This window comes from Chionomys nivalis, chromosome 8, assembly GCF_950005125.1.
Source record: "Chionomys nivalis chromosome 8, mChiNiv1.1, whole genome shotgun sequence".
In the NCBI taxonomy this organism is placed as follows: Eukaryota; Metazoa; Chordata; class Mammalia; order Rodentia; family Cricetidae; genus Chionomys; species Chionomys nivalis.
The window spans coordinates 55,218,129-55,242,163 of NC_080093.1; the positions used below are offsets into that span (position 1 = coordinate 55,218,129).

The window sequence follows — 24,035 nt, forward strand, 5'->3', positions numbered from 1 at the left end:
TCTGTTTCTGTTTTTGTTTTGTTTTTTGTTTTTCAAGACAGGGTTTCTCTGTGTAACTTTGTGGCATGTCCTGGAACTTGCTTTTGTAGACCAGGCTGCCCTTGAACTCACAGAGATCTGCCTCCCAAGTGCTGGGATTAAAGACATGCACCACCACTGCCATGCTGCAGTAATGTTTCTACTGTGTGATTATCTAGGATGTCTGAGTGTCCTTGGATCTCTTGATGATCCTTCTGACTCTCACTCAGGGCCGTCTAGCTTTGCCCTATAGTGCCAGTGAAATCTCTTCTCTCCTGATTATATCCTACAGGGGCTTTCTGGATCTTCAACCTCACCTCAGTCTCTAGAGGTTCCTTCCCTATATGCAAACTTTCCCCTTTACCCCTCCTCTGACTCTTCCCAAGACTCTTGTCCCTGGTCTTTTCCCACTTGCTTGTGTAAAAGCCTGTTAGAGTTGAACCCTCAATATAGGCTGATTGCCCAGTGTAACCAGCCTGGACTGGTTAAACTTTTGAAGAAAGGACCTGGGATCTGGGCACGGGATGGAAAGCCAGATGTCTCACACAAAGGACTCTACATTCATGACACAAGGCCCTGCCTCAGTCTGTGGAGAACTGTGTTGTTCTCCTGCCTTGTGTGCCTGGGCACCAGAGGTTGCTGGTTAGAGGTCTCTGAATGGGGTAGTGCTGTTCCATGACAAGCTCATTTCTGGAAGCATCTTTAGGAACTCAGATGCTTTGGAACCCCAAAGGCAGGAGCAAGTGAAAGACTTTCTACTCGAAGATAGCTAACAAGATACTCTGTATGTCATGGTCTGCAGAGTCTTGTGATTGTTCTTATTTTGAGACTAATCTCAGCACTGACTACTAGACATTCTTCCCTCTAGTAGTCCCATCCCTGTTCCTGCTTGTGGGACCAGAGAACAGACTGTTCTATGGAATGGGCCTTCTAGCCTGGGCCTGAGGGTCTTGGCTGTCTGTGTAAAGCCATGTGTCTGCCAACTACAGTATCGTGGCAATAGAACCCTGGAGGTCTTTTTCTGGGTGGCCACAGCAAAGAGATATCTCCATGTTTTCTGTCCCATTAGCTTGCCTGCCTCAAGAAACATTTCAGTTCTACTAAGTACCTTTGTTATGTGTGTGGTGAAACCCTGAAAAGTGGCAGGAGACTCACTTGCCTCTCAGTTTTGCCTTTCAGAGATTTTTGCTTTATGGGGTGTATTTAACCTGCACTAGGGATTTTGCTTTGGAAAACAGCTATGTCTTCTATACCCAGCTCCAGTCTAGTGCATAACAGCTTCACCACTTGTCCAGAGGGTAAAGGTTTGTGTGTGTGGCTGTCAGGGAGGGGTATGTTTGCTTGCATGCATGTGTGTATGTGTAATAAGGGAATGAAAGAGAGCAAGGATGAATGGCTGGAGCTGTGAGCTGAGCACCAAGAGTCTCTGGTTTTTCTGTTACTAACTACAGTTGCCATCAGTTACAAAGTTCAATTCTGTTGTCTCTACTGAATCACTGGTATAGTATCATTGTTACAACTGAGTGCTATCCTGGTGATTCTGGTTTGCATGGAAGGGAGTACAGAATTAATCTGTCAACATAACAGGCACTGTGGGGTCAGAGGCAAATCACAGAAGTGAAGAGACTGCCTGGGGAAGTGTTTATAACTGAGGAGCTAAGGTTTGGCTCCAGGTGAGTGTTTGGGAGGGCAGCTAAGTCTGTGGTTTGCAGAGGATCAGCCCCGGTGCCCACCTTACTGGAGTGGTCCTTGAGTGGGTTAAATCCTACTTTTTCTTTTTTAATTCTACTTTTTTATAGACTTTCTCCTGTTCCTTAACACAGCCATTGGTACAGTGCAACAAATTTCATAGGGGACAGACATATGACTTCTAAGGTCAGCTTTTCCCAGATGCCAGTGTGGCTAGTTTAGGGATGTAGTACCCTTAATCTGGGTCTCTGTGGGCATCCCAGTCCAGTCAACCACATATGTCACAGAGGTTACTGTCTTAAAAAAGGCCGCCCTTTCTCCATTCCTGTCTATAATTAGAGCTTTGTACCTAACCACGTCAGCCTGAGACTCTCAGAACTGTTCTAGATGCCATTAGGGAACTGCAAGAATGGAGCATGGAGTTGATTCAGGCCTCATAGACTGAGAACACATTGAAGCAGGGTAGGTAGGCTCATTTGACTCACTGTCGTTTGACTCCCTGACTTGCCCTTGTCTTCTCTGTGCTGTAAGAATTAATTTTCTCCCCTCCCCCCCAAAAAAAGAAAAAAAATAATTTTCTGAACCAGGCATGGTGGTGCACACCTTTAATCCTAGGTAGGTGGATCTCTGAGTTTGAGGACAGCTTAGTCTTCATAGTGAGTTTCAGGACAGCCCAGGCTACATATGGAAACTCTGTCTAGAAAAACAAAAATATTTTCTGACTATGATACTAATTTAGAATTTCTTTCATTTGTTGCCAAATACTGATTCCTTACTGGTGCTCTATTCTAGGTACTAGGGCTGTAATGGACATAAGGCCCCTGCCCTATAGTCTCTTTTCTGACAGGACAGATGTGCCTGAGGAGTGCTGGTGTCTGCACAAGGCGGGGACTATAGCGGGTACTCTCCAGATCTGACCCTATGCAACTTCTGACAGCAAACAGGATCAAGGTGCTGTGGTTCCTAAGCCCTTGCTTTCTTTGATGTGAATATGCTGAGCTGTTTAATGGCAGAGAAAAGCTGGGTTTTGATATCAGAAACATTCTCTTTGAGTTTGTGTCTCCAGTGCAGAGGTGCTACAGTGCTCCTACAACTTGAGCTACACATCTGCTGCACTTCCTGCTCACATGCTCAGAATCATACTATCTGTAGCTGGTTTGCATTAGCTCTGCAAAAGAACCTTGCTGGTCATGGGCAGTGACATTCCAGTAGCAGGCCTTACTCCACCTTTTAGAGCAAGGCTTCTGCTTTCTAGCTGCTGCCATGTTCTTGCCAGAACCTTTATATGGACATTTATGTTTTCTCTTGGGTTAGTGTGTAGCTGTAGCACTACTTACTGGCTTGGTATAACTTTAAAAGAAGCTGCCAATTGTTTGCCAATTTAGTCTTTCTACTTCGTGTCCCCACCAATGTTGTGCCCCTTCTCTGGTTGTCCTCCTCCTTTACTACCTTGTCATACATTTGCATTCTATTTGGCTTAAGCCATTCTCTCTAGCTCCCAGCAATCAGCCCTGCATAGCACCCTTTGTCTTAGAGTTTCCATTGCTGTGATAAAATATTGTGACCAAAAACAACTTGGGGAGGAAAGAATTTTATTTTCATCTTACATCTTATAGTCTGTTCATCCAGGGAAGTCAAGGAAGGAAATCAAGGCAAGAATCTGGAGGCAGGAACGGATGCAGAGGCCATAGAGGAGTGCTGCTTACCAGTTTGCTCACCATAGCTTACACAACCTACTTATACCATCCAGATGGCATCACCCACAGTGGTCTTAGTCCTCTCATATCAATTATCAATCAAGTAAATGTCCTACAGACTTGCCTACAGAAAATGTCTAATTTTTTAGGTCAAGATTTCCTCTTCCCAGATGACCCCAGTTTGTGCCAAATTAACATAAAATTAACCAGAAGACTGTGGGATTGTCTATCGTTATAATATGTCTTGTTCAATCTTTAACTCTTGAAAACAGGATTGTCTTTTCTTTAAATCATTGAGTTATAGGGCTTCTGTACTTAGTGCAAATAAGAGTCTTTTGTTAAGTAATGCAGCCTGTGATAACTACTATGTTCAGCTTTTTAAAGGTTTATTTTTATTTTATGTGTATGTATGTTTTGTCTGCATGCTTATCTATGTGCCATGTGTGCGCCTGGTACCAGCAGAGGACAGAAAAGGGTATCAGATGCCCTAGAAATGAATTTCAGATAGTTGTGAGCTGCCATATGAATTCTGTGAATAGAACTCAGGTCCTCTAGAAGAGTAACCAGTGCTCTTAACAATTGAGCCGTCTTTCCATCTCCAAGTATCTTAGTTAGGGTTCTGTTGCTGTGAAGAGACACCATGATCATGGCAACTCTTAGAAGGGAAAACATTTAATTGGGGTTGGCTTATAGTTTCAGAGGTTTAGTCCATTATCATTGTGGTGAGAAGCATGACAGCATGCAGCAGACATGGTTCTGGAGAAGGAGCTGAGAGTTCTACATCTTGATCTATAGGCAGCAAGAGATTGAGACACACTGACTAGATTTGTGCTTCTTAGACTTCGAAACCCACCCCACAGTGACACACTTCCTCCAACAAGGCCACACCTCCTAATAGCGTCCCTCCTGCTGAGTCAAGCATTCTAACACCTGAGTCTTTGGGGCCCACACCTATTCAAATTACCACCCCAAGTCCATTTATTTCATACAAACACATGAATCTGTGGGGGCTGTTCCTATTCAGACTACCACCCCAAGTTCATTCATTTCATACAAACTTTAAAAAAGAAGTTTGTGTCTGTTTAAATGTTGATGAGATTCTTTTTTCTCCTTTTAATTTAGTATTATTTGTATTTTGAAAAACTTTGCCTTTTCTGAGCTTGACAAAGGCACTGATTATTAAGGTTTGTTTCTCTTTAGTTCTCTGATGCATCTGGGTGTGAGGTAGGGCTTACCACTGTTTCTTACCAACACATTCCTTTGGCAAAGGCACTGATTATTAAGGTTTGTTTCTCTTTAGTTCTCTGATGCATCTGGGTGTGAGGTAGGGCTTACCACTGTTTCTTACCAACACATTCCTTTCTCCTCTGAATGATTTCATACCTTTGTTCTCTCATAGTTTTCATTTCTCTAGGTCACATGCCCAGGAGAGAAGTAGTTGAGTCACAGGGTAATTGTATTTTAACTTTTTAAAATACATTTGAATTGTTTGCTAGATTAGTTGGCCATTTTGGATTTCCTCCAATAATGCTTAAGGAATCTACTTCCTCTATGTTAGCACTTTGTTTTAGCTATGCTGATAGGTGCTGCTGTGGTCTGGATATGGTTTGAGTATGCCCCCCAGAGCCTATATGTTGACTTTAATCTCCACTGTAAGACAGTCAGTCATCAGTGGATTCTGATTCTTACCATGGTGTTCAGAGGCAGGAGCTTCAGTGGGTGAGTAGGGATAGAGGAATCTCTCAGATTGGAACCCTGACCAAGTAAGAGTAGAAGTCACACAGACATACTCTCCCCATCTCTTGCCATGTGATGCCCTATGACACCTTGGACTTCAGCTAGCAAAAGGCTAGAGAAATGGCTCAGTGGTTACAAGCACTGGCTGCTCTTCCAGAGTATTGGAGTTTGGTTTCCAACACCTACAAGGCAGCTCACAACCATTCAGGGAATCCTATGCCTTCTGGCCTCCATGGGTACAGATACACATGTGGTACAGTCATACATACAGACAAACACCTATACAAATAAAGTAATAAAAATAAAAAGGAGCTGGGTGGAGTTGACTCACACCTTTAATCCCAGCACTTGGGAAACTGAAGCAGGTGGATCTCAGTGAGTTTGAGGCCAGCCTGGTCTACAAAACTAGTTCCAGGACTGTTACACAGAGAAACCCCATCTCGAAAAACCAGATAGCTAGATAGCTAGCCAGCCAGCCAGATGAACATTTTAGGGTTTTTTTTTTTTTTTTTTTTTTTTGGCAGTTGCCAAATAGGGGCTCCTGAACTTCAGAACTGTAAACTAAACAAGCCCTCTTTTTAAGATTGCCCAGTTTCTGTCTGACCAACCTTGTAACTACCCAGGCCCAGAATCAGGCCTATCCCAACATCTACCCTGTCTGTGATCTGCTGGAACACAGACGTGGGTTGGGGGTCCTGCGGACCCAGGCCTACAGGATCTCCATGACACAGGGCAGCAATGGCATGTTCAGGAAGAGTCCCAGTGAGGGCTCAGTGTCAGTAGTGTAGCAGAGACCAGGGGCCTTGAGCCTAACCAACAATTCTTTACGATGACTGCCTGCATGTAAAGATACATGGATAAGGGGTTGGGTTTACTGTGTGACTCGTTGTGTCCATGACAACTTTTATGATGAGATTTTCCCTTTTTTATCTTAAATTCTATTTTATTTTATTTTTGGGGGGAGGTTGCAGGGGCAGAGGGCAGATACGAGGGAAGGGGAGATTAGTAGGTTTGGGAGGCATGATATGAAAGATACAAAGAATAAATAAGAAAGTTAAAAAATTATCTAGCTTCAGCTTATTCTTTTTTTAATTTATTTTTTAAAACAATCTTTTCTCATTTTACATACTAATCCCAGTTCCCTTGCCCTCCTCTCCTATTGCTCCCCCATCTTCCCCCCACCCCACTCCTGTGAGGCAGGACCAAGGCCCTCACTCCTGTATCTAGGCTGAACAAGGCATTCCTTCAAGAGAATGGGCTTCAAAAAGCCAGTTCAAGCACTAGGGATAAATCCTGGTCCCACTGCCAGTGGTCCCACAGACTGCCCCAGCCACACAACTGTCACCCACACTCAGTGGGCCTAGTTTGGGCCTATGAAGGTTCCCCCACTGTCAGTTCAGAGTCAGTGAGCTCCCACTAGCTCAGGTAAGCTGTTTCTGTGGGTATCCCTATCATGGTCTTGACCCCTTTGCTCATATTCTCTCTCTTCGATTGGACTCCTGGGAGCTCAACCTAATGCTAGCTAGATGTATCCTTACATCTGCTTCCATCAGTTGCTGGATGAAGTTTCTATGGTGACAATTAAGGTAGTCATCAATCTTTATTACAGCGGAAGGCCAGTTCAGATATCCCTCCACTATTGCTTAGAGTCTTAGCTGGGGTCATCCTTGTGGATTCATGAGAATTTCCCTAGTCCTAGGTTTCTTGCTAGCCTCATAATGGCTCCCTCAATCAAGATATTTTTTTAAGGTTATTATTATTATTTTTTTTTTTTTGAGACAGGGTTTCTCTATAGCTTTGGAGCCTGTCCTGGAACTAGCTCTTGTAGACCAGGCTGGCCTTGAACTCACAGAGATCCGCTTGCCTCTGCCTCCCAAGTGCTGGGATTAAAAGGATGCGCCACTACCTCCTGGCTCTTTTCAGGTTATTCTTAATAGTAAGACAGAATAAAGTGATACCGGTTGCTAGAAGCCATATTGGATGCTATCTCTCCCATCATCGATATCAAACTCATCATTAGACCCTGGTGCTATCTCCAGAGCATGTTGGGCAAGTGCTTCTTCCTACTCCATGTTCCTCAATGTTTGTAGAAGCTGGTAGCCCAGACTTCTTGTTCTATCCCCATTAGTACATGCTACCGGAGAACCAGAGACACCTGTGAGGAACATAAATTAGATCATGCCACTGCCCTGAGTAAAGCTGTTGATAATTTTCTGTCCTGATCCTCTTCCAGGATTTTGGACCGGCCAGGTCCAGCCTCTTTCTGTGTTTCTACCATTACACACCACTGATGCCCCCTTTAGTTCTGGCTTCTGTCTGTTCTTTAGCTAGCTGGTTGGTTTGTTTTCCCTTCTCAGTGTCACTAGGGTCTCATTTCACAGTGTGACAGTTTGACTTACATCATTGTGTGTTCTTATTCATTTGGATACTGTTTTTTAAATTCTAAAAGTTGACCCATAATCACTTTGTGGGGTTCAGTTACTATCATTGGCATCTCAGAATCTGTTTGCACTAGCATTCTTTCCTGGTCATGGTTTGTTTTTCTGCTTCTTTACACATACAGTACTTTTTTAAAATACTACTCCCTGGAACTATATTATTCAAAAAGCTCAGTTTCTTATAACCAGACTACTCTCCAGGAGGTAGGAACAAGCTTATCAGCAATTACCTACTCACCTGTGGCTAAGCAAAGCCTCTTCCTTCCTGAGAGAGGCTCTGTGCAGTGGAGACCTTGCAGGTAACCCAGCCAGGACAACCAGGGCTCCTGGCTCAGAGACAAGTCATGTGGGGACCCTTGGTGGGAGGTTAAGAGGACCATCTGCCTTTCCTTACCCCACAGCTTCTGTCTAAACCTGGGGAAAATATAAAACACCCAAGCCTGGTTCATACCTGTCACCTATGTGGAGAAGTGCTGCAGAGCCTATCCCTTGATTGGCGGCAGCATGGGAGCTTGGCTCACACCCAAACTATAGTGGAGTTTGTAGAGCAGAATCTCCCTATCAGTCCATATTGGCGACTCTGACACCACAGTGGAGTCCAGGATGAGATGGAGTGGGAGTACCACTCCCAGATATTTGATTTCTGTGGCTGGGCAGTCTTCTGTGTACAGAAAGCCATAAAGAAGGTCTTGGCTACACAATTTGAGAGCACATGAAATGATGCAGATATTTCTGATGCCATAGTGGCAGTGGTCCTGGCTGGTAAGCCTAACAAGCAGCCCTGTCCAGAGCCAGCTTTGTGCCCTCCAGATTCTCCAGAAGCCTGTTGACCTTTTCAAAGCTTGTCTGAAGCTCACCTGCAGAGTAGCAGCAGTTGTGCCCACTCCGGAAGGAACCTCATGGCCTGTTGATCCCTTTCCTGGGCGTGCTTGCTGCAGAAGCCTTGCCTGCCTGCTGATTTCCAGGCTTTACTCCTCAGGACTGTATTCAACCCTAGGCCTAAGTGGCAAGGGAGGGCCTCCAGGTGTGACTTGGGTTTCTCTGGCAGGCCCCTCCTACTGCTGTCTGCCAGGTCTCCTCCCTTCTGGCTTTGTTGATCCCACCCTGCCCAGCCAGCTCTTTGAAAAAACAGTTCAGGCACTCCCCTATTTCGCCAGCCTGGGCGGCCCTTGCTGTGTAAAGGGAGCAGCTGTTTGTCTCTCCTGTGGTCCTCATTGGCCTAGAGCAAGGGCGGAGGGCACTTCCGAGGGAGGGAGCCCAGAGCTGCATTGCCTGGCCTCCACTTTCCCTCACCAGCTCTGCACTCCCCACATCATGTTTGGAGAGCACTGCAGTCTCCCTTCAGAGCGAACTCTGCTTAGCCATCCCCCCAAAACTGGACTCCGCTGCAAAATGGTGCTTCAGGCCGTCAGCAAAGTGCTCAGGTAACGGGCCCAAAGGCAGCCTGCCTGGGAGGCAGGCAGTTGGCTGTGGCCCTGATTGCCTTCTCAGCAAAGCAGCCTGCTATGCTGAGCCTGCAGTGGGGTGGGTGTGCCATCCTGGGCCTAGAGCTGGGCCTAGCAACCAAGCTTACTGCTTGCTGCCCAGGAGCAGCAGTCTGCGTTAGATCTTTGCTATGTGTGGCTCTCCCTGAAGTAAAACAGGAGTCCTACCTTGCTCCCTCTGAGAGTGCTGGACAGTGAGTGAGAGTGCCTTTATCACCAAAAATGTGTTTTTTGGCCAATGACTGTCTCTTGAGCATGGGCCTTGGCCAAGGCAAGGATTTCCTGGAGCTTGTCCTTGTGTGTCCAGAGAAGTGATGGTGTATGCTCCAGGTGCTTGCTGTATGTGAGCTGCTACTGGGTGCTGCCAGGAAGACTTTTCAGACGTTTTTAACCTGCAGTGGTGCTCTTTCCCCAATTCTGGGGTGTGTGTGGAATGCAAGTGGATGGGTGAGAGGGTATATGCGTGACTTGGTGGGGTGGCAGTTTCAAGGCAACTTGTCGCTCAGCCACGAGGGAAGAGGCACTGCCATTTAGAGTCCAGTCAGTTTTCCTTCAGTGATGGAATCCTGTATTTGCCTCTCAACCCAATAGGTCATCTCCTATCCCTCCCTCCCTCCCTCCCTCCCTCCCTCCCTCCCTCCCTCCCTCCCTCCCTTCCTCTTTTCCTTCCTTTTCTTTCTTCCTTCCTTCCCTTCCCTTTCCCACTCCCTCCCTCTCTCCCTTTCATCCATCCTTCCTTTCTTTGTGACAAGGTCTCAATATGTAGCCTTGGCTATCCTGGAACTCACTGTGTAAACTGGCTGACTTTGAACTCACAGAGATCTACCTGCTGAGTGCTAGGATTAAAGATGTGTGCTGCCATGCCCAGTAGAACTGTTATTTAAAATGAAAGTAAGTAGCATTTGCTTTTCTTTTGCCTCTTTTGACTGTGAACTCCTAAAACGGAACTCTTGGTGAGGCTTTTGATATGAATCCAGTCTCTGGTAGCTCCTTGCAAGTGGCTGGTGAGTTTTGGGATGTATGTGTCTGTGCACCTGCCTGTCCCTATTCACCTCTGACCCCACCTGTTCCCCTGGGTCACTGCCCCACATCATTAGCTGAGTACCTGAACAGGGAGTATCAGCAAAGTGGTGGTATCACCTGCCCTGATTTGGAATATTATTGATGGCAACAGTATACACAGAGGACCACACACATGTCAGTGTGTGTGTTTCTGCATGTGTGTGGATGGCAGATACCCTCATTAGCTCCAGGCATGCTAAAGAATGGCACTTACCTGCCAGTGACTCTTGGCTGTTTACTCTGGGTAAGGTCCCATTGGAAGACATCTTAGCCTGGCCTTCCTGAAGATGACATTGAGTTTAATAGGATAAGTGGGTACTGTCTAGGCATACCTCAACCCTGATGTGTCTGTCTCTCTACTGCCTTGTTCTTCAGGCGAGTGGGTCTTTTACTGGGTTAAGGACACCGGTGAAAGTGTGCCTTGTCTGTGGCTACTAACCTTTCTGGATAGGGGGCACAGAATACTCTTAAGAGAGAGCTCCAGTAACCTCCATTGCTTATGACCCCAGCTCAACATGTGTAGTGAGATGGTCTGGGAGGGTCTTCCCATCTTGGTCTCTGAGGCCAAGTATTGGGCAGTGGAATTAGTGAGGACTTAGTCCAGAATAGGCTTTCCAGTATAGAAATGAAATTTTTGGGCCCCACAAAGACCTAGGCCCAGATAGATGCTGCAGAAGAGTTGGTAACCAGAGGTAAGTATCTTCCCTATACTCACAACTCAGTGGTGGGAGACTAGCTGCTGAGGGGTTGGGGAGAGCCTGGGAGTATTTGGCTGGGCTGTGAGGGCCATGCTAGCTTGGATCCTTTGTCACAGGGGCCCTACACTGGGAAAAAGTATCATTATAAACTTGGAGTTAGTGCTTTGAGTAGACTGTAGCCAGACTTCTTAGCATCTAGTTGCACTCTGCCTGAATAGTAGTGTTTCTCAGATCTGGCCTGGGAGGGATTGTATCTATCTTTAAGCTCCTCATTCTCCTGCTCCCTTGCCATACCCTCCTCCAGTGTTATCCCCCAGCCCCTCAGTGTTAGCATCTCCTTCCTTAATGTTGAGCACAGGTCTCTTGATGTTAACTTCTGATCCCTCATTGCTAAACCCCCACTCTATCCAGCCCTTCATATTAACCCAGCTGGGACTGGTCAGGTGGCAAGGTGGGAAGCAAACACATTCTCTGTTTCTCTAGAGACCTGAGCTGTTCACACTCAATGTTTCATACTTCCTTGGAGTGATGTACTTTCCCACAAGACTCTTGTATCCCCTCCCCCACTATCCTCAGGCTTTAGTGTTCTTAAGCCCTTCAGCCTCTTGACTTGCTATGTATACTTCCCCCAAGTTTGAACATCCTTCTCCTGGAGCACTTTGCTTCATGAGCATCTATGTTGGGTCAGAGGCTGGAGGAATCTGGGTAGTGTGCCAAATGGGGGCTTCTGGGGAGGGCATGTAGGCTAAGCAAGAGCACATGCCAACGTAACATCTCACCATCCTGGTCCCAGAAAGATGCTGCTAGCCTAGCTCCCAGTATAACATCCACAGCCATCCTAGCCTCATGCTTGGTACCACAGATGCCACAGAAATTGATTCTCTCTTATTTTTTTTTCCTGCAAATTTCTGTTTCTCCTCAGAGGTCAGACTATTAACCAGGATTGATTCATACCGTGTGTGTGTGTGTGTGTGTGTGTGTGTGTGTGTGTGTGTGTGTGTGTGTGTGTGTGTGTGTGATAGATGAGGTCTTAGAGGACCAGGGGAGTTTGCAATGTGGGCAGGAGGTGGACAGAACACTGTGGGCAGTAGAGGCATTGGAGCAGGGGGAAGAAGGCTAAGGCCAGATGGAAATGTGGGAGGCAAGAAGGTGATTCTGGTAGAGCCTGGATAACTCTTAAAGTAGGTGTTTTACTTTATGAGTAGGTCCACCTACTCACTGGGGGCCAGCCTCAGCCTCACTGTTGGGGGCTTTGTTTTAGCGGTGTCTTCCCAGGAGCTCATAGCACCTGTGTGGATGTGGTGATGCCTAGACTCACTAGTCCCTTTAAGACAGTCTCTGTGCTGCTCACACTCAAGGCCTTGGCTGCATAATCCTCCTTTTACAGAGTAACTGTGGTGAGTGGTCTAAGGGGAGCAGGAAGAGTCTGTAACCTCAAGCTTGTATGCAGGCATGGCTAGCCACTGATGCCATGGTCTCTTTAGCTTTCCTCAGATCCTGGAAGATGTTTGCTCATCCTGCCAGGTGAACACAGAAACACTGGCAAAGGAGCTAGAAGTGGTTCTCTAGATGAGTCTAGTGCCCTGGCCAAGCCCCACTGATTCAGGGAAATGAGAGAAGTTGGAGTTTGGACTTTGATGTCCTGCAGAAGCCTTTCCACTAGCACCTGCCACATTCTTCCTCAAGTAGAACCTGGGCCCTGGGCTGCCTCTTGTTCCTCTTGCCAGAGTGAGGGCTCTGTGACTACGACTGGGAAATTTAGGTTGGCAGGAGAGTGTCGCTGAGTGCAATATGCTCTGGGTCCCAGGTTGACCCTTTGTGATGGGGACAGTAGCTAAATGGGGATGTGACTGAAATAGGGAAGACTTGGGGCCTGGTGTAAACATGCTGGTGTCTAGCATGCCATCTATTTGCCGCCTTTTGACTTTACCCCAAGCCTCTGTGGCCCATTACAGAGTGAGGCAGGCCCTTCAGGAACTCTTTTCCTCATCAGGGTTGGGGAGTAGCTTCTGCCTGAAGGAACTATCTCCTCCCTTGCAACTGTGAGTGGGTGTGAGGGTAGGATGTTGTTCATAGTACATCCTCCCTGAATGGGTCCTGAACTGTGCTCAGGAGCTGTGGTGATGGCTGCTTCCTACCATCAGCTCTTCTTAGTTGTCCTATTTTTATTTTCTTTAGCTTTTAAGTGAGCGTCTCAAGCCACAAAGCATGGACATTGCTTGACAGCTTGACTTTTACCAGCCCCTTTCTTGACTTCTAGGATAGGACACACAGAAGATAGAAGGTAGCTTGCTAGTCTTGAGGACACTACAGGCCTAATCCAGCGTTAGAGAAGCAGATCTCTGTGTTCTGACCAAATAGCAGGTGAACTCAGTAGTGGGAGACAAAGGTTCAGAGAAATGCTAAGGACAGGGAGTGGATGTGTCCCAAAGACATTGGTAGAGCCCCTCCTAGGGTTTGTCTACAACTCCTAGAGTTGTAGAGTCCTACACTGCTGGGCTGCAAGACTCAGAAGCCCATGTCAGAGGGACTTAAAGTACCCACTTTCTGTATGGTACACCCACACCTGTGTTTCGGCCCTAACAGACTTCTGTGCTGTTTCCCTTAGAGCTTGTGCTGGTTCAGGAACCTCAAGGCTGGGCTGTGCCCTGTCCTGTCCACTGCTTGGTTCTGGCTGCTCTTGGCCCTGCCCTGGAGGCCGAGCACACATCGCCTTTTAAGGCTAAGCTCTGCCATGAGAAGCTGAAAGGAAAACATTTCCCTGGCATTCAGGGAACATTTTTCTTTCCTCTTTCTCTTAAATAAGCCATCAGCAACCTTTCAAAGCAAAGAAAGGAAAAAATAGGTCACAGTCAGTTAGAAAGACCTTTCACCCCACCCCCATCTAGCCTTCCAGGGCTGTGGAAGACAGGATTCAGAGCCAAGCTAGGCTGCCTCCTAATGCTATGCATGGTAGCTGGTCTATTGCCTGTGTTCTCAGGTCAAAAAGAAAGGTATATAAGAGGTGCCCTGGCCTGAGGCCTGCATTGTACTTCATCTGGACAGGCAGGGCTAACCTGGAGTGGGCATGGTAGGAATCTGAGCCAGAGGCCACCTCCTACACACACCCCACCAGCCCTCGTGTTTTCAAGGAGGCCATGGTCCTAGACATATGCCTTTAATGCACTGTTCTTCCTTGCTTGATGCTCTGACTTCTTACCCTTGTGGAACAGAGTGGGCATTTCTAAGGAGACTGCTTCTGGGACCCTCTGTGAGATCTGTTCCTTGTAATCCCCTGGTCTCTTATAGGCTCTGTATAGCCCAGTGCTCCTTGCAATTGGTTGCCTTATAGAGAAGGCCTGTGTTCCTGTTCTTGGTCCTCCAGCTGTCCAGTATCTCCCACTGAATCCCACATTGAGAGTTTCTGATCAAAATTATCCTTTTCTGATCATAAGGCTTCATGCCAGTATCAATTTACGCCTGACATGTTAGAAGTCAGAATGTTCACTACTGAAGAATTTGTTTTATTATATGAGGTCAAGACTCAGCTTTACTATGGGAACACTCACAGTGCTTCTCAGGTTTCTCATCCAGTACTCTCATCCTGAGCCTGAACATGTTAGACATGTGTTGGTGTCAGCTGGCAGTTCAGAGATTGGTAGAAACTCCTTTGTTTCTAGCATTGTATGGTCAGTGCCTAGAAGAACCTGATTTCCAGTGTGTGGGTCTGACATGACCAGCCAGGAACCTGCAGACTCTTTCACTTGACTGCCTTGAGGAGCTCACCAGGGAGATTTCAGGTCAAAAATCTTTCTGACCACGTACCGAATTAGCTATGTAACAGAGATTTCAGCAGAATCGTCTGTCTTCTGGTGGGCTAGCGCCCCATAAAGCACTCAGGCCAGGTAGTTATTGCCAGTGAGGCACTGTGGGCCTCCTCTTAAAGGGCACACCCTATCTCAGTGCTCCGCCAGTGTCTGGGGAGTAGCTGGCCTGAGGGAATTGCACATATATGTCATCGTTGGGGTGCCACTCCATGGCTTTAGGATTTCTATTGAGTGAAAACAGGTCCGTCCTTCCTTCCTTCCTTCCTTCCTTCCTTCCTTCCTTCCTTCCTTCCTTTTTTCCTTCCTTTCTTTTTTCCTTTCTTCCCCTCCCTCCCTCCCTCCCTCCCTCCCTCCACTGGCGCATGCCTTGAATTCCAGCACTCAGGAGTCTGAGGCAGGTGGATCTCTGTGAGTTCAAGGCCAGCCTAGTCTACTGAGCAAGTTCTAGGACAGGCTCCAAAGCTACAGAGAAACCCTGTCTTAAAAAAATATAATAATAAAATGTTTATTGTTCAAAAATAGACATAATAATCCCACTCTTAACAGAGCAAAATATTTTATTAAAAACTTCAAAACAAGGTAGAAGCTTAGCAAAGAGTCTTGTGCTGTCTGGCTTGGGAGGAGACTGGATTTTCTTATTGCCTCTGCCTTTACATGGGGACTAGTGGAGGGAGTCTCAGTGCTGAGGCAGAGCCTTAACCCTGGGGGTTGTTATCTCTTGCAAGGTCACTCCATGAAGGGTGACAAGGTGGGGGTGTTGTGCCCTGTGTGACTATACCCTAACTGCTCAGTGGTAGAGCATATCAGCAAGACCTAAAGGAGGAGCTAGTCCTTTACTGGGGAGAGTACTCTGTCTTTGGGTACCCTCCTATGGGTTGGCAACCTACTACCTCCCATGGGTGGTCTTTTCTCTGAAGCTTTGATGGTAGCTGTGCATCCTCCTGGAACTGGCCTGCCTGAAAGGTAGAGCTTTGGCGTAGCCTGTGGGAGCCTCTGCTCAGAAAAGCTCTTGTGTAATGTTACAGCTCTGAGGGCAAAGGTATCCTGGCAATTGGGAACCAAGGAATACCACAAAGGAACACCACACAACAAACCTCACATAAGAGATTTATTGGGAAAGGAATTAGAGAGTGGCTGCCTCTGCTTAGTTGAGAAACAGCTGAGAACTGAATGGGAGGCAGGCTTTATAGGGCAGTGATTCTCAACCTGTAGGTTGAAATCTCCACAGGGATTGCATATCAGATATCCTGCATATCAGAGATTTACATTACAGTTCACAACAGTAGCAAAATTACAGTTATGAAGTAACAACGGAAATAATTTTATGATCGAGGGCCACCACAACATGAAGAGAACTGTATTAAAGGGTCACAGCATTAGGAAGGTTGACAATCCTTGATGTTGGGTTTCTTGTGGGAGGGGGGGCACAACTTTCCAGGTTGGAGATTGGTGGGATTTCAATTTATAAGGCAGGATGTAACTAGTAGGATTCCCAGAGCTTGGGCTTTTTAAAGTCTGTAGGTAGGAGCTTGGCCACCTGCATTAGAGGGTCTAGGTCAAGCCATCATGATCCTTAGAGTGTTCTATGGGTGGAACCTGATGGTTGGAGGTCCTCAGGGGCTGTGTTGTGTATTGGGGGGGGGAGCTGGCAGATGGAGGTTCTCAAGGGCGGGACTTGACACTTAACATACCTCAAGGGGCTTACAATCCCCCTTTTTTGTTTACAATTGATAAACAATCAGGGGTCAGGAAAGGGGGGCAACAGTACCATTAGACTACTCTCTGTTGAATGGGGGCAAGCAAGGTATAATTAGGAGTTGTAGGCTTCTGACTCTACTGTAGCTAGGGGCTGGTAATCCTGTAATAGCAACTGATTAAAAGTCTGGTTAGAAATCTTTTGGATCTGTTGTTGAAGAAATCTAGACAATAAATGTATGAGGCAGGATGTGACTAGTAGGATTAAGGAAAGGAGGAGAAAGGGTTAAAATTCCCTATTGGATTGTCAATGATCCACTAGCCAGAGGCATCAAGCTGTTTCTTATGGTTTTGGAGATCCGTCTGGAGTTGTCAGATCTTATTTTTTACTGTACCCAACTGGTTGACATAAAAGCACATTCTTCCCTAAGGAAGGGACAAAGACCACCTCTGTCTGAAGTTAGTAAATCTAACCCTTGTGGATTTTGTAGTATTACAGTGGCCAGTGAGTTTATTTGGCCCTGGAGAATAAGAATGGTCTGAGCCACCCATTGGAGATCCTGGATGAAGTTAGGGGAAAACTGGTGGTAAATAGCTAGGAAAGAAGTTATTCTTTCTGCTCCAGTGACGATGCCAATGGTTATACCAAGGACTTTGAGAAAGCATAGGACCTGAACCATTCATTTGTCATGCCATGCTGCTATAAACCCTGTGATGTTAATTGGCAGGGGTTCTTCTCCGGGTACCGCCTGTAGCTTTGGAAAAAAAGGACACAAGGGCACAATTCCCAGACCACCCAATGGGTAGACAGCAGGAAACTTGAGTGCTGCAGGGAATCAAGACATTTTTGGGCATAGGGCCTCAGGTGGTAGTACTGCAGTCTGTGGAATCAGGTGTGCCCACAAAAGTTAAAGCAATCTGTGATGTCAAAGAGAGAGCTGTGGGAGATGGGGTGGTAGTGATATTTGGCAATGAGTTGGCGAAATAAGAGTCTGATAAGCCGATGGGCAAGGCCACAAATGGTGGTTGTGAGTTTGACCCAGGAGGGACACACAGTCAACATTCTCCCAAGCAGTCAGAGTGTTATTCAGTAGCTGATATATAGAGGGTAAGGTCTGAAACAAGAGGTGGTGTGACAGGGAGGTGTGATTTCTAAGAGGGGTATTATTAGAGATATCAGGAGCATTGGACCATTTCTGCTATGTCTATACCTAGGGGCTGAGAGTGTGGGGTGTATACCCTCTGTACTTTAATCGTGCCTGATGAACAGCTGTGATAATACTATATAGTAAAGTTTACCAGTGACCGCCATCTTCTATCTAGGGTGCCGTGGGTTCTTAATTAGGATGTAAAAGATCCTCCATTCTGAATAAAAGGTAGAATGCCTTCCTGAATATGCATTATGTCTCCTATAAGACCAATAAAGTATCTGACCATAAATATCTGACCAATGTCGACAGTAATTTCTAGTTTGATCATAGAGAAAACATGTATAGGGGACAGGCATTTTAGAAATTGATTGAAGTGTTACAGTATCTCCTTTTGGCACCCTGCTGGTGAGCTGTCTCCAGACCCCACCTTGTGAGTGGTCTGGTTGAACCATTGGGTATAGGTTTCCTGAACCTTTGAAATCTTAATGTAATAGTAGCATAAAGGGGGAAAGAAATCAGAAACATTTTTTCATTACCTTAAATCACTTCCTTATACATTCAGAACTTTTATTTACATGCACTAAAACACTTTCTCAGACCCTCAGACCTTTATATATACACTTTCTCAGACCCTCAGACCTTTATATATACACTTCTTAGACCCTCAGAACTTTCACCTTGGAAGAGCAGCTTTTTGAAAGAGGTTTATGTTTCAGGCACCAGGTGCTGCCCCCTGCTGTCATGACCGTTTGGATTGGCCACTCAGTTGCCCTGAGCAGTCTGGCCTTTGGTGGTCTCTCCTTGCATGCATCTGATTTAATTAACCCAATGTGTGCAGGGTCCTTCCCTTGTGGTTTGGGCCCACATTGGCACATGTGATGACCATGAAATCCTTTCTTTCTTGGCAGGAAATCTAAAGCTAAGCCAAACGGCAAGAAAACTGCTTCGGAAGAGAAGAAAGTGTACCTGGAGCCAGAGCACACCAAGTCCAGGATTACCGACTTTGAGTTCAAGGAGCTGGTAGTGCTGCCCCGGGAGATCGACCTCAACGAGTGGCTGGCCAGCAACAGTGCGTGCGGGTGGGGAGGCGGGTCCAGCAGCTGCAGGGCAGGGAGTTTCTCCCCATCTCCAAGTACCCCCAGAGCAGTGGTCCATGGACAGGCTGAACTCAGCTGAACCCACTCCCTATCACGCCAGCTGGAGCAGGGGTGTTTACTCACCTGGCCCTTTGCTTCTCTTCCAGCAACAACATTTTTTCACCACATCAACCTGCAGTATAGCACAATCTCAGAATTTTGCACAGGAGAGACGTGTCAGACAATGGCTGTGTGCAACACGTGAGTAGCAGCCTGGCCATAGCACTTGTTGGGAGTGTGGGATGGATTGTGATTGACTTTGCTGTCCTGACTACTAGCTTCTTGGACTCCATTCTTAAGTGGAGTCCCTGCACAATCTCAGGCTAGGCAGAGTTTTTTCTGTATGTAAGGGACCAGGTGTCCAGTGTGTCTCTGCTGATGCATAAAAGATGCTAAAGAGCCATCAGGTGCCAAGGGCAGGTCATTTTTAGATGGCCCCTGAACCTGCAGAGTGCTCATTGTCCTGGGAGCTGCAAGGTTAAGTGAGTAGTCTCATTCTATTAGTAGAGGTGTCTTATTGACAATTCCTGAACAGGTCTAGTGCTGACAGCTCTCTTCCAGGTATATGTGTATATCCAGTGCTGTAGTATGCAGGTGCCTTCAGGGTCTCCCAGGTAACTCACCTTGCTTTTTGCATAGGAAAGCCATTGGATGGCACATGTTTGCCCGCAGCCCTGGGTTGATAGTACGAGTGACTATGCTAATGCAGACAGAAGGCTGAGTCTGGCAGCTGAGCTTACCTTTTGCTCACTTTGTGGAATCACTTAATAATTCCTACTATAATCCCTTTGCAGGAATCATGTGAGACCAAGGGATTATGGAAACTCAAAATTAGTTTGAAAGGAAAAGTGGGTTAGTCATAAATCCACAGAACTTCTTGCTGTGCATCAGCCCTGAAGGTTTACCTAGGTTGGAGAGGATCTTCTGCATTAGGCCAGCTCTCATTTTATCCTTGCAGCACCTGCAGGATAACCCCAAAGGCCAGCATTGGGATCTAGGGAAATAGGACACATTCAGAAACATGGCTAAACAGCTCCCTCAGAGCCTCCTTTACATTGACAGAGCTCAGTGAATCCTTAAGGACTGTCCTGTGAAATAGCCCAGACACCAAGCACAGTAAAGGCCCTGTAGCATCCAAGGCAGTGCTGTGGAACTTGGGGAAGCACCCCCACATCTCACGTGTCACAGGGAAGAAGCATTACTCCACAATCCACATCCAGCAGCCATGCCCTTTAGGAGCACCATTGAATGGACCACTGCAAGCTGTCTGACCTACTGCCAGAGAGTTCCAACCAGTTCTTCAGCTGTGTGACAGCACAAAAGGATACAGCAACAGGAGAACTACAGACTCTTCTCTGCAGCTCTCAGAAGTTATTGGAGAGTGAAATCAAGTGTGGTCTGACACATTCTCAGAATTCAGAGAAAGGACATGTGAGCAATGGCCATGAGAGGCGAGAGGTGCCCACTTCCTGTTAGTGACCAACTTTTCCCAGCTGACACCAAACTCAGAGTGAAATGTTGACCATGAAAAGTCATGTATGTACTTTGAAATTCTTTAAGCAACTTCAGCAGTGACATGAAAGCATCCAGTCAGAACTATAATGGAACCAAATTGAAATGGAATCGTTAAAAAGGTGGGGGTGGGGAATATAGCATGAACACAGAAGTATGAAGATCAAAACTTAACAAGCAGAAAACCAACATGGTAATGTAAATCCAGCAGCTGAGTGACCATCACAATGTGAGCATAAGAGTTTCCAAGAGATTTTTATGAAAATATTCTTGTAGAATTAAATCTGAGCTTCCCCATGAGAAACACACTCACCATCATCAGTCTAGACTGCCGTAACCAAATGAGGGTCCTGGAGGCTACTGAACGGCACTGGTATATTTCTCATGGTTCTGAGAAGAGCTTCTCAGTTCATGAATAGCACACTGCCTATTATCATGACCTTAGGAGTAAGGATCATTATAATGATTTGAGGGACTTATATGCCATTCATTTTGATTGACTGGTTAATTTATGCTGAAACTCAGCATTATGCATGATAGCAAATGAGCCACATCTCCAGCCCTGTTTAAAATTTTATAAGAGACGGAATTCTGCCATTCTGTCCAGGCTGACCTGGAGCTGGCATCCTCCTGCCTTTATCTGCCAAGCTGAGATCACAGGTGCACTCTACCCACCTGCTCCTGGCTCATAGCAGCACTTTAAATGAGTAATGTAGTAAAGTTAACCATTGCAGATGGGAGATGGAACCTAGAAAACACTAACAAATGGAAGCTAAAGTAGCTCTATTCATAGCAGTAGAGACTCAAAATCAGCCAGGTTACAGAAGGAACCTGTGTTATGAGTTGGAAAGGGCTGTTCATTAGGCCAGTAGTGTTCCTCATTGCCTGTGTGCCAGATGGCAGAGCTTCACAAAGCATACCACCAGCTGCAGGGAGAAGGACAGGGGCAAAAGGGCTGAGGTGCCATGTAAGGACATTCCAGTGGATTTTGATTGTGTTTTTATAAATAAAGACTGCCTGAAGATCTGAGAGTAAAACAGTCCCACTGGTCAGCCTTCCAGACCAGGTTATGTTAACACACACTTTTAATCTCAGTAGCCATAATGGCACACGCCTTTAATCCCAATAGCCATACTAGTTGCCATAGAAACTGGGCAGTAAATGCCTTTAATCCCAGCCCTAGAGAGGATTATAAAATGGGAGGAAACAGTTCTCAGTCACATAGTCTCCTACTGAGATTCCAGGAGGTAGGATCACCATTTCAGACTGAGGTCGAGGTAAGAGCCAGTGGCTGGCTGTTTTGCTTTTTGGATCTTCAGGTAGTTTTTATTTATTTTTAATTTTTTTTTTTTTTTTTTTGGATTTTCGGGACAGGGTTTCTCCGTAGCTTTTGGTTCCTGTCCTGGAACTAGCTCTTCTAGACCAGGCTGGCCTCGAACTCACAGAGATCGCCTGCCTTTGCCTCCCGAGTGCTGGGATTGAAGGCGTGCGCCACCACCGCCCGGCGGTAGTCTTTATTTATTAAAATCCACTATACCAGCCTAGCAGCAAAATGAACCTTCTTGGCAACTTTTAAAGAGTTGAAGTCACACTGAGTAAGTTATCTGATCATTGTGGAGTTAATCTGGAAATCAGTATCAGAGAAGTAACAGAGTTCCAAACACTCCTGAATTATCCACGGGTCGGGGGGGGAAAAAACAATCTCAAGGGCAATGAGAAGTTCGTTTGAACTAAACACAAGTAAAAATGCAAAGTATCAGAATCTGTGAGATCTAGTCAAGTGTGATAGCTTGCATCTGTAATCCCAGTACTTGGGAAGTTGAGGCAGGAGAATTGTTTTGAGTTTGAGGCAAGTCCTGACTACAAAATGAACCTGTCTAAGAAAATGCAAAAATAAAAGAAAGAACAATTTGTAACAGGGCAGTGAGAACAGTTTATAACACCAGCTGTACATTTCAGACAAAGACTTCAGAGCAAAACCAAAACCAACCCAGGGTAGACAGAAGAAAGGAAATCATAAAACAAGAGTGGAAGTCACTCAAATTGAGTTCTAGAAACAATAAGGGGAATGCATGCTTGCTTGGAAAGAGCAATAAAACTGATACATAGATGAGACAGAAGATCGGAATTATAAACATAAGAAATTGGAACAGTTCACTGTGAATCCAACAGTTGTTACAGAGGTAATTAGGAAACTGCAAAATCCTCTCCAGCTCTTATACAGCTGGCATGAAGTCCACTGTTCTGTGGAGAAGAAAACTTGAGAGCTCATCCAGTGCAGTGAGACAAGGGAGAGGGAGGAAAAGTCCACATCCGAAAAGAAATCAGCTGTGAGACTCTGAAGGAGTCCAGCAACGAAATAAATTCTGCAAAGTCAGCACACAGAAACAGTCAAAGGTCTGCATGCTAGCTGTGTATGATTGAAAGCCTAACTAATCAGAACCATTTAAATAGCCCTAGAAGCAACAAAATGCTTAGGCATAAACTTAGCATTCACTGGGCTCTCTTTCTGGAAGCCACAGAAGTCCAGGACAGTGAGTCAAAGACAACCACACTGTTCATGGATGGGAAGACAACAAACTGAACATACAGATCTATGTCCAATAAATCTGTGGTTTACTGTGTTCCCAGTTGAAAACTCCTCAGAGATATTAGCTGCTAGACTAGTATGTTCTGGAATTTACATGGCCACAGGTAGCTGGAGTAGCCACAACAACAGTGCAGCTGGAGGAGGCACAGTTTGAAGATACACTGCTAACCACAGTGATACGACAGTGATAGGATCAGAGGTGAGACAAACGGCAGTGGGTCAGAGCAGCAATCAGAAGGAAAATCAAAAGCACAATTGTTGATTTCTCATCAAGGTGGCCAATGAAACTGAATGGAGAGAGCACAGTTTTGTTTCTCAACGGTGGCTCTGAAATGCAACTTTGCACAGAGGAAAGGAAAAGTACCTCAACTTTAAGCCTCACACATGATGCAGAAATGGGAAAATACAAAGCTTTTAGAGGGCAGGAGAACATCTCTGTGACCTAGCATTAGGCCACTGGACATTATGTCAAAGGAGCAGCCCACTGATGAAAAGGACTTGGCCCATTGGATTTTATGATGATTCAGAAATTTTGCTCTAAGAAACTGAGGAGAAAGAACAAACACAAACTATGCAGAAACATCTGGGAGGCACCTGTTGCACAAGAATTAGGATCCGGGACATGCAGAGAATTCTTAGTACAGCAGCATGCAAGTAGCAGTTTGATTGACAAGAATGGGGAAGGACTAGTTGCCCCAGTGACAGTATGTCAGTAAGCCACTAAGAAGATACTCAGCCCTGGGGTGTTAAAGAAACATAATGAAAACCACATTGGGTATTGCAGAACACTAGGTGTTGGGGAGCACACATCATCCTGGTAAGGTACAGGTGACATAACACATGTGATAACGTTGACACACTCTCATGAAATGATGTACAAGACATGCTGTAACAATAACCCTGCCCTTGGCTTTTGCTTTAGAGACATGAAAACTCGTATTTACATATTCTCCCCATGAGAACATTTGTAACAATGTGGTCAATAATTGTCCCCAATTGGAATGAATCAGGCCCTCAGCAGGAGCTTGGAGGAGCGTGCTGTGCCCTTGAATCCAGGGCACCTAGATGGTGTGACATCCCCACAACATGGCCAGATAACAGAGACTTGTGAGAGGCCTTCATCCAAGATCTCCCAAGGAGATGCCTGAGGGGGCAGCAGGCAGTGCATCAAGGGTAGCAACAGCTTCTCTTGGCAGAACACAGAATAACTGTGGCTTTGCACATGATTGAGGCCCAGGAACTCTATACACCCAGTATCTCCCATCCCTGATGCTGATCTTCTCAGAACTGGCAGTCATATGAGGACTGGCAACCCCATGCTA

The 24,035-nt window shown here is 46.0% G+C and overlaps 1 protein-coding gene across 3 annotated transcripts in view; it reads left to right on the top strand.

Annotated features, from left to right (window-relative positions):
- Positions 1-24,035, top strand: part of Mob2 (MOB kinase activator 2) — a 56,287-nt gene that overhangs the window by 29,988 nt on the left and 2,264 nt on the right. For 2 of the 3 annotated variants that reach the window (XM_057779458.1, XM_057779460.1), the window contains exons 1-3: positions 8,854-9,003; positions 18,384-18,544; positions 18,719-18,812. In XM_057779458.1, the coding sequence (XP_057635441.1) occupies positions 8,894-9,003; positions 18,384-18,544; positions 18,719-18,812 (365 nt within the window). In that variant the 5' untranslated portion in view covers positions 8,854-8,893. Of the gene's footprint in view, positions 1-8,853; positions 9,004-18,383; positions 18,545-18,718; positions 18,813-24,035 lie in introns of those variants that run through there. The other variant, XM_057779459.1, reaches the window with a different exon arrangement.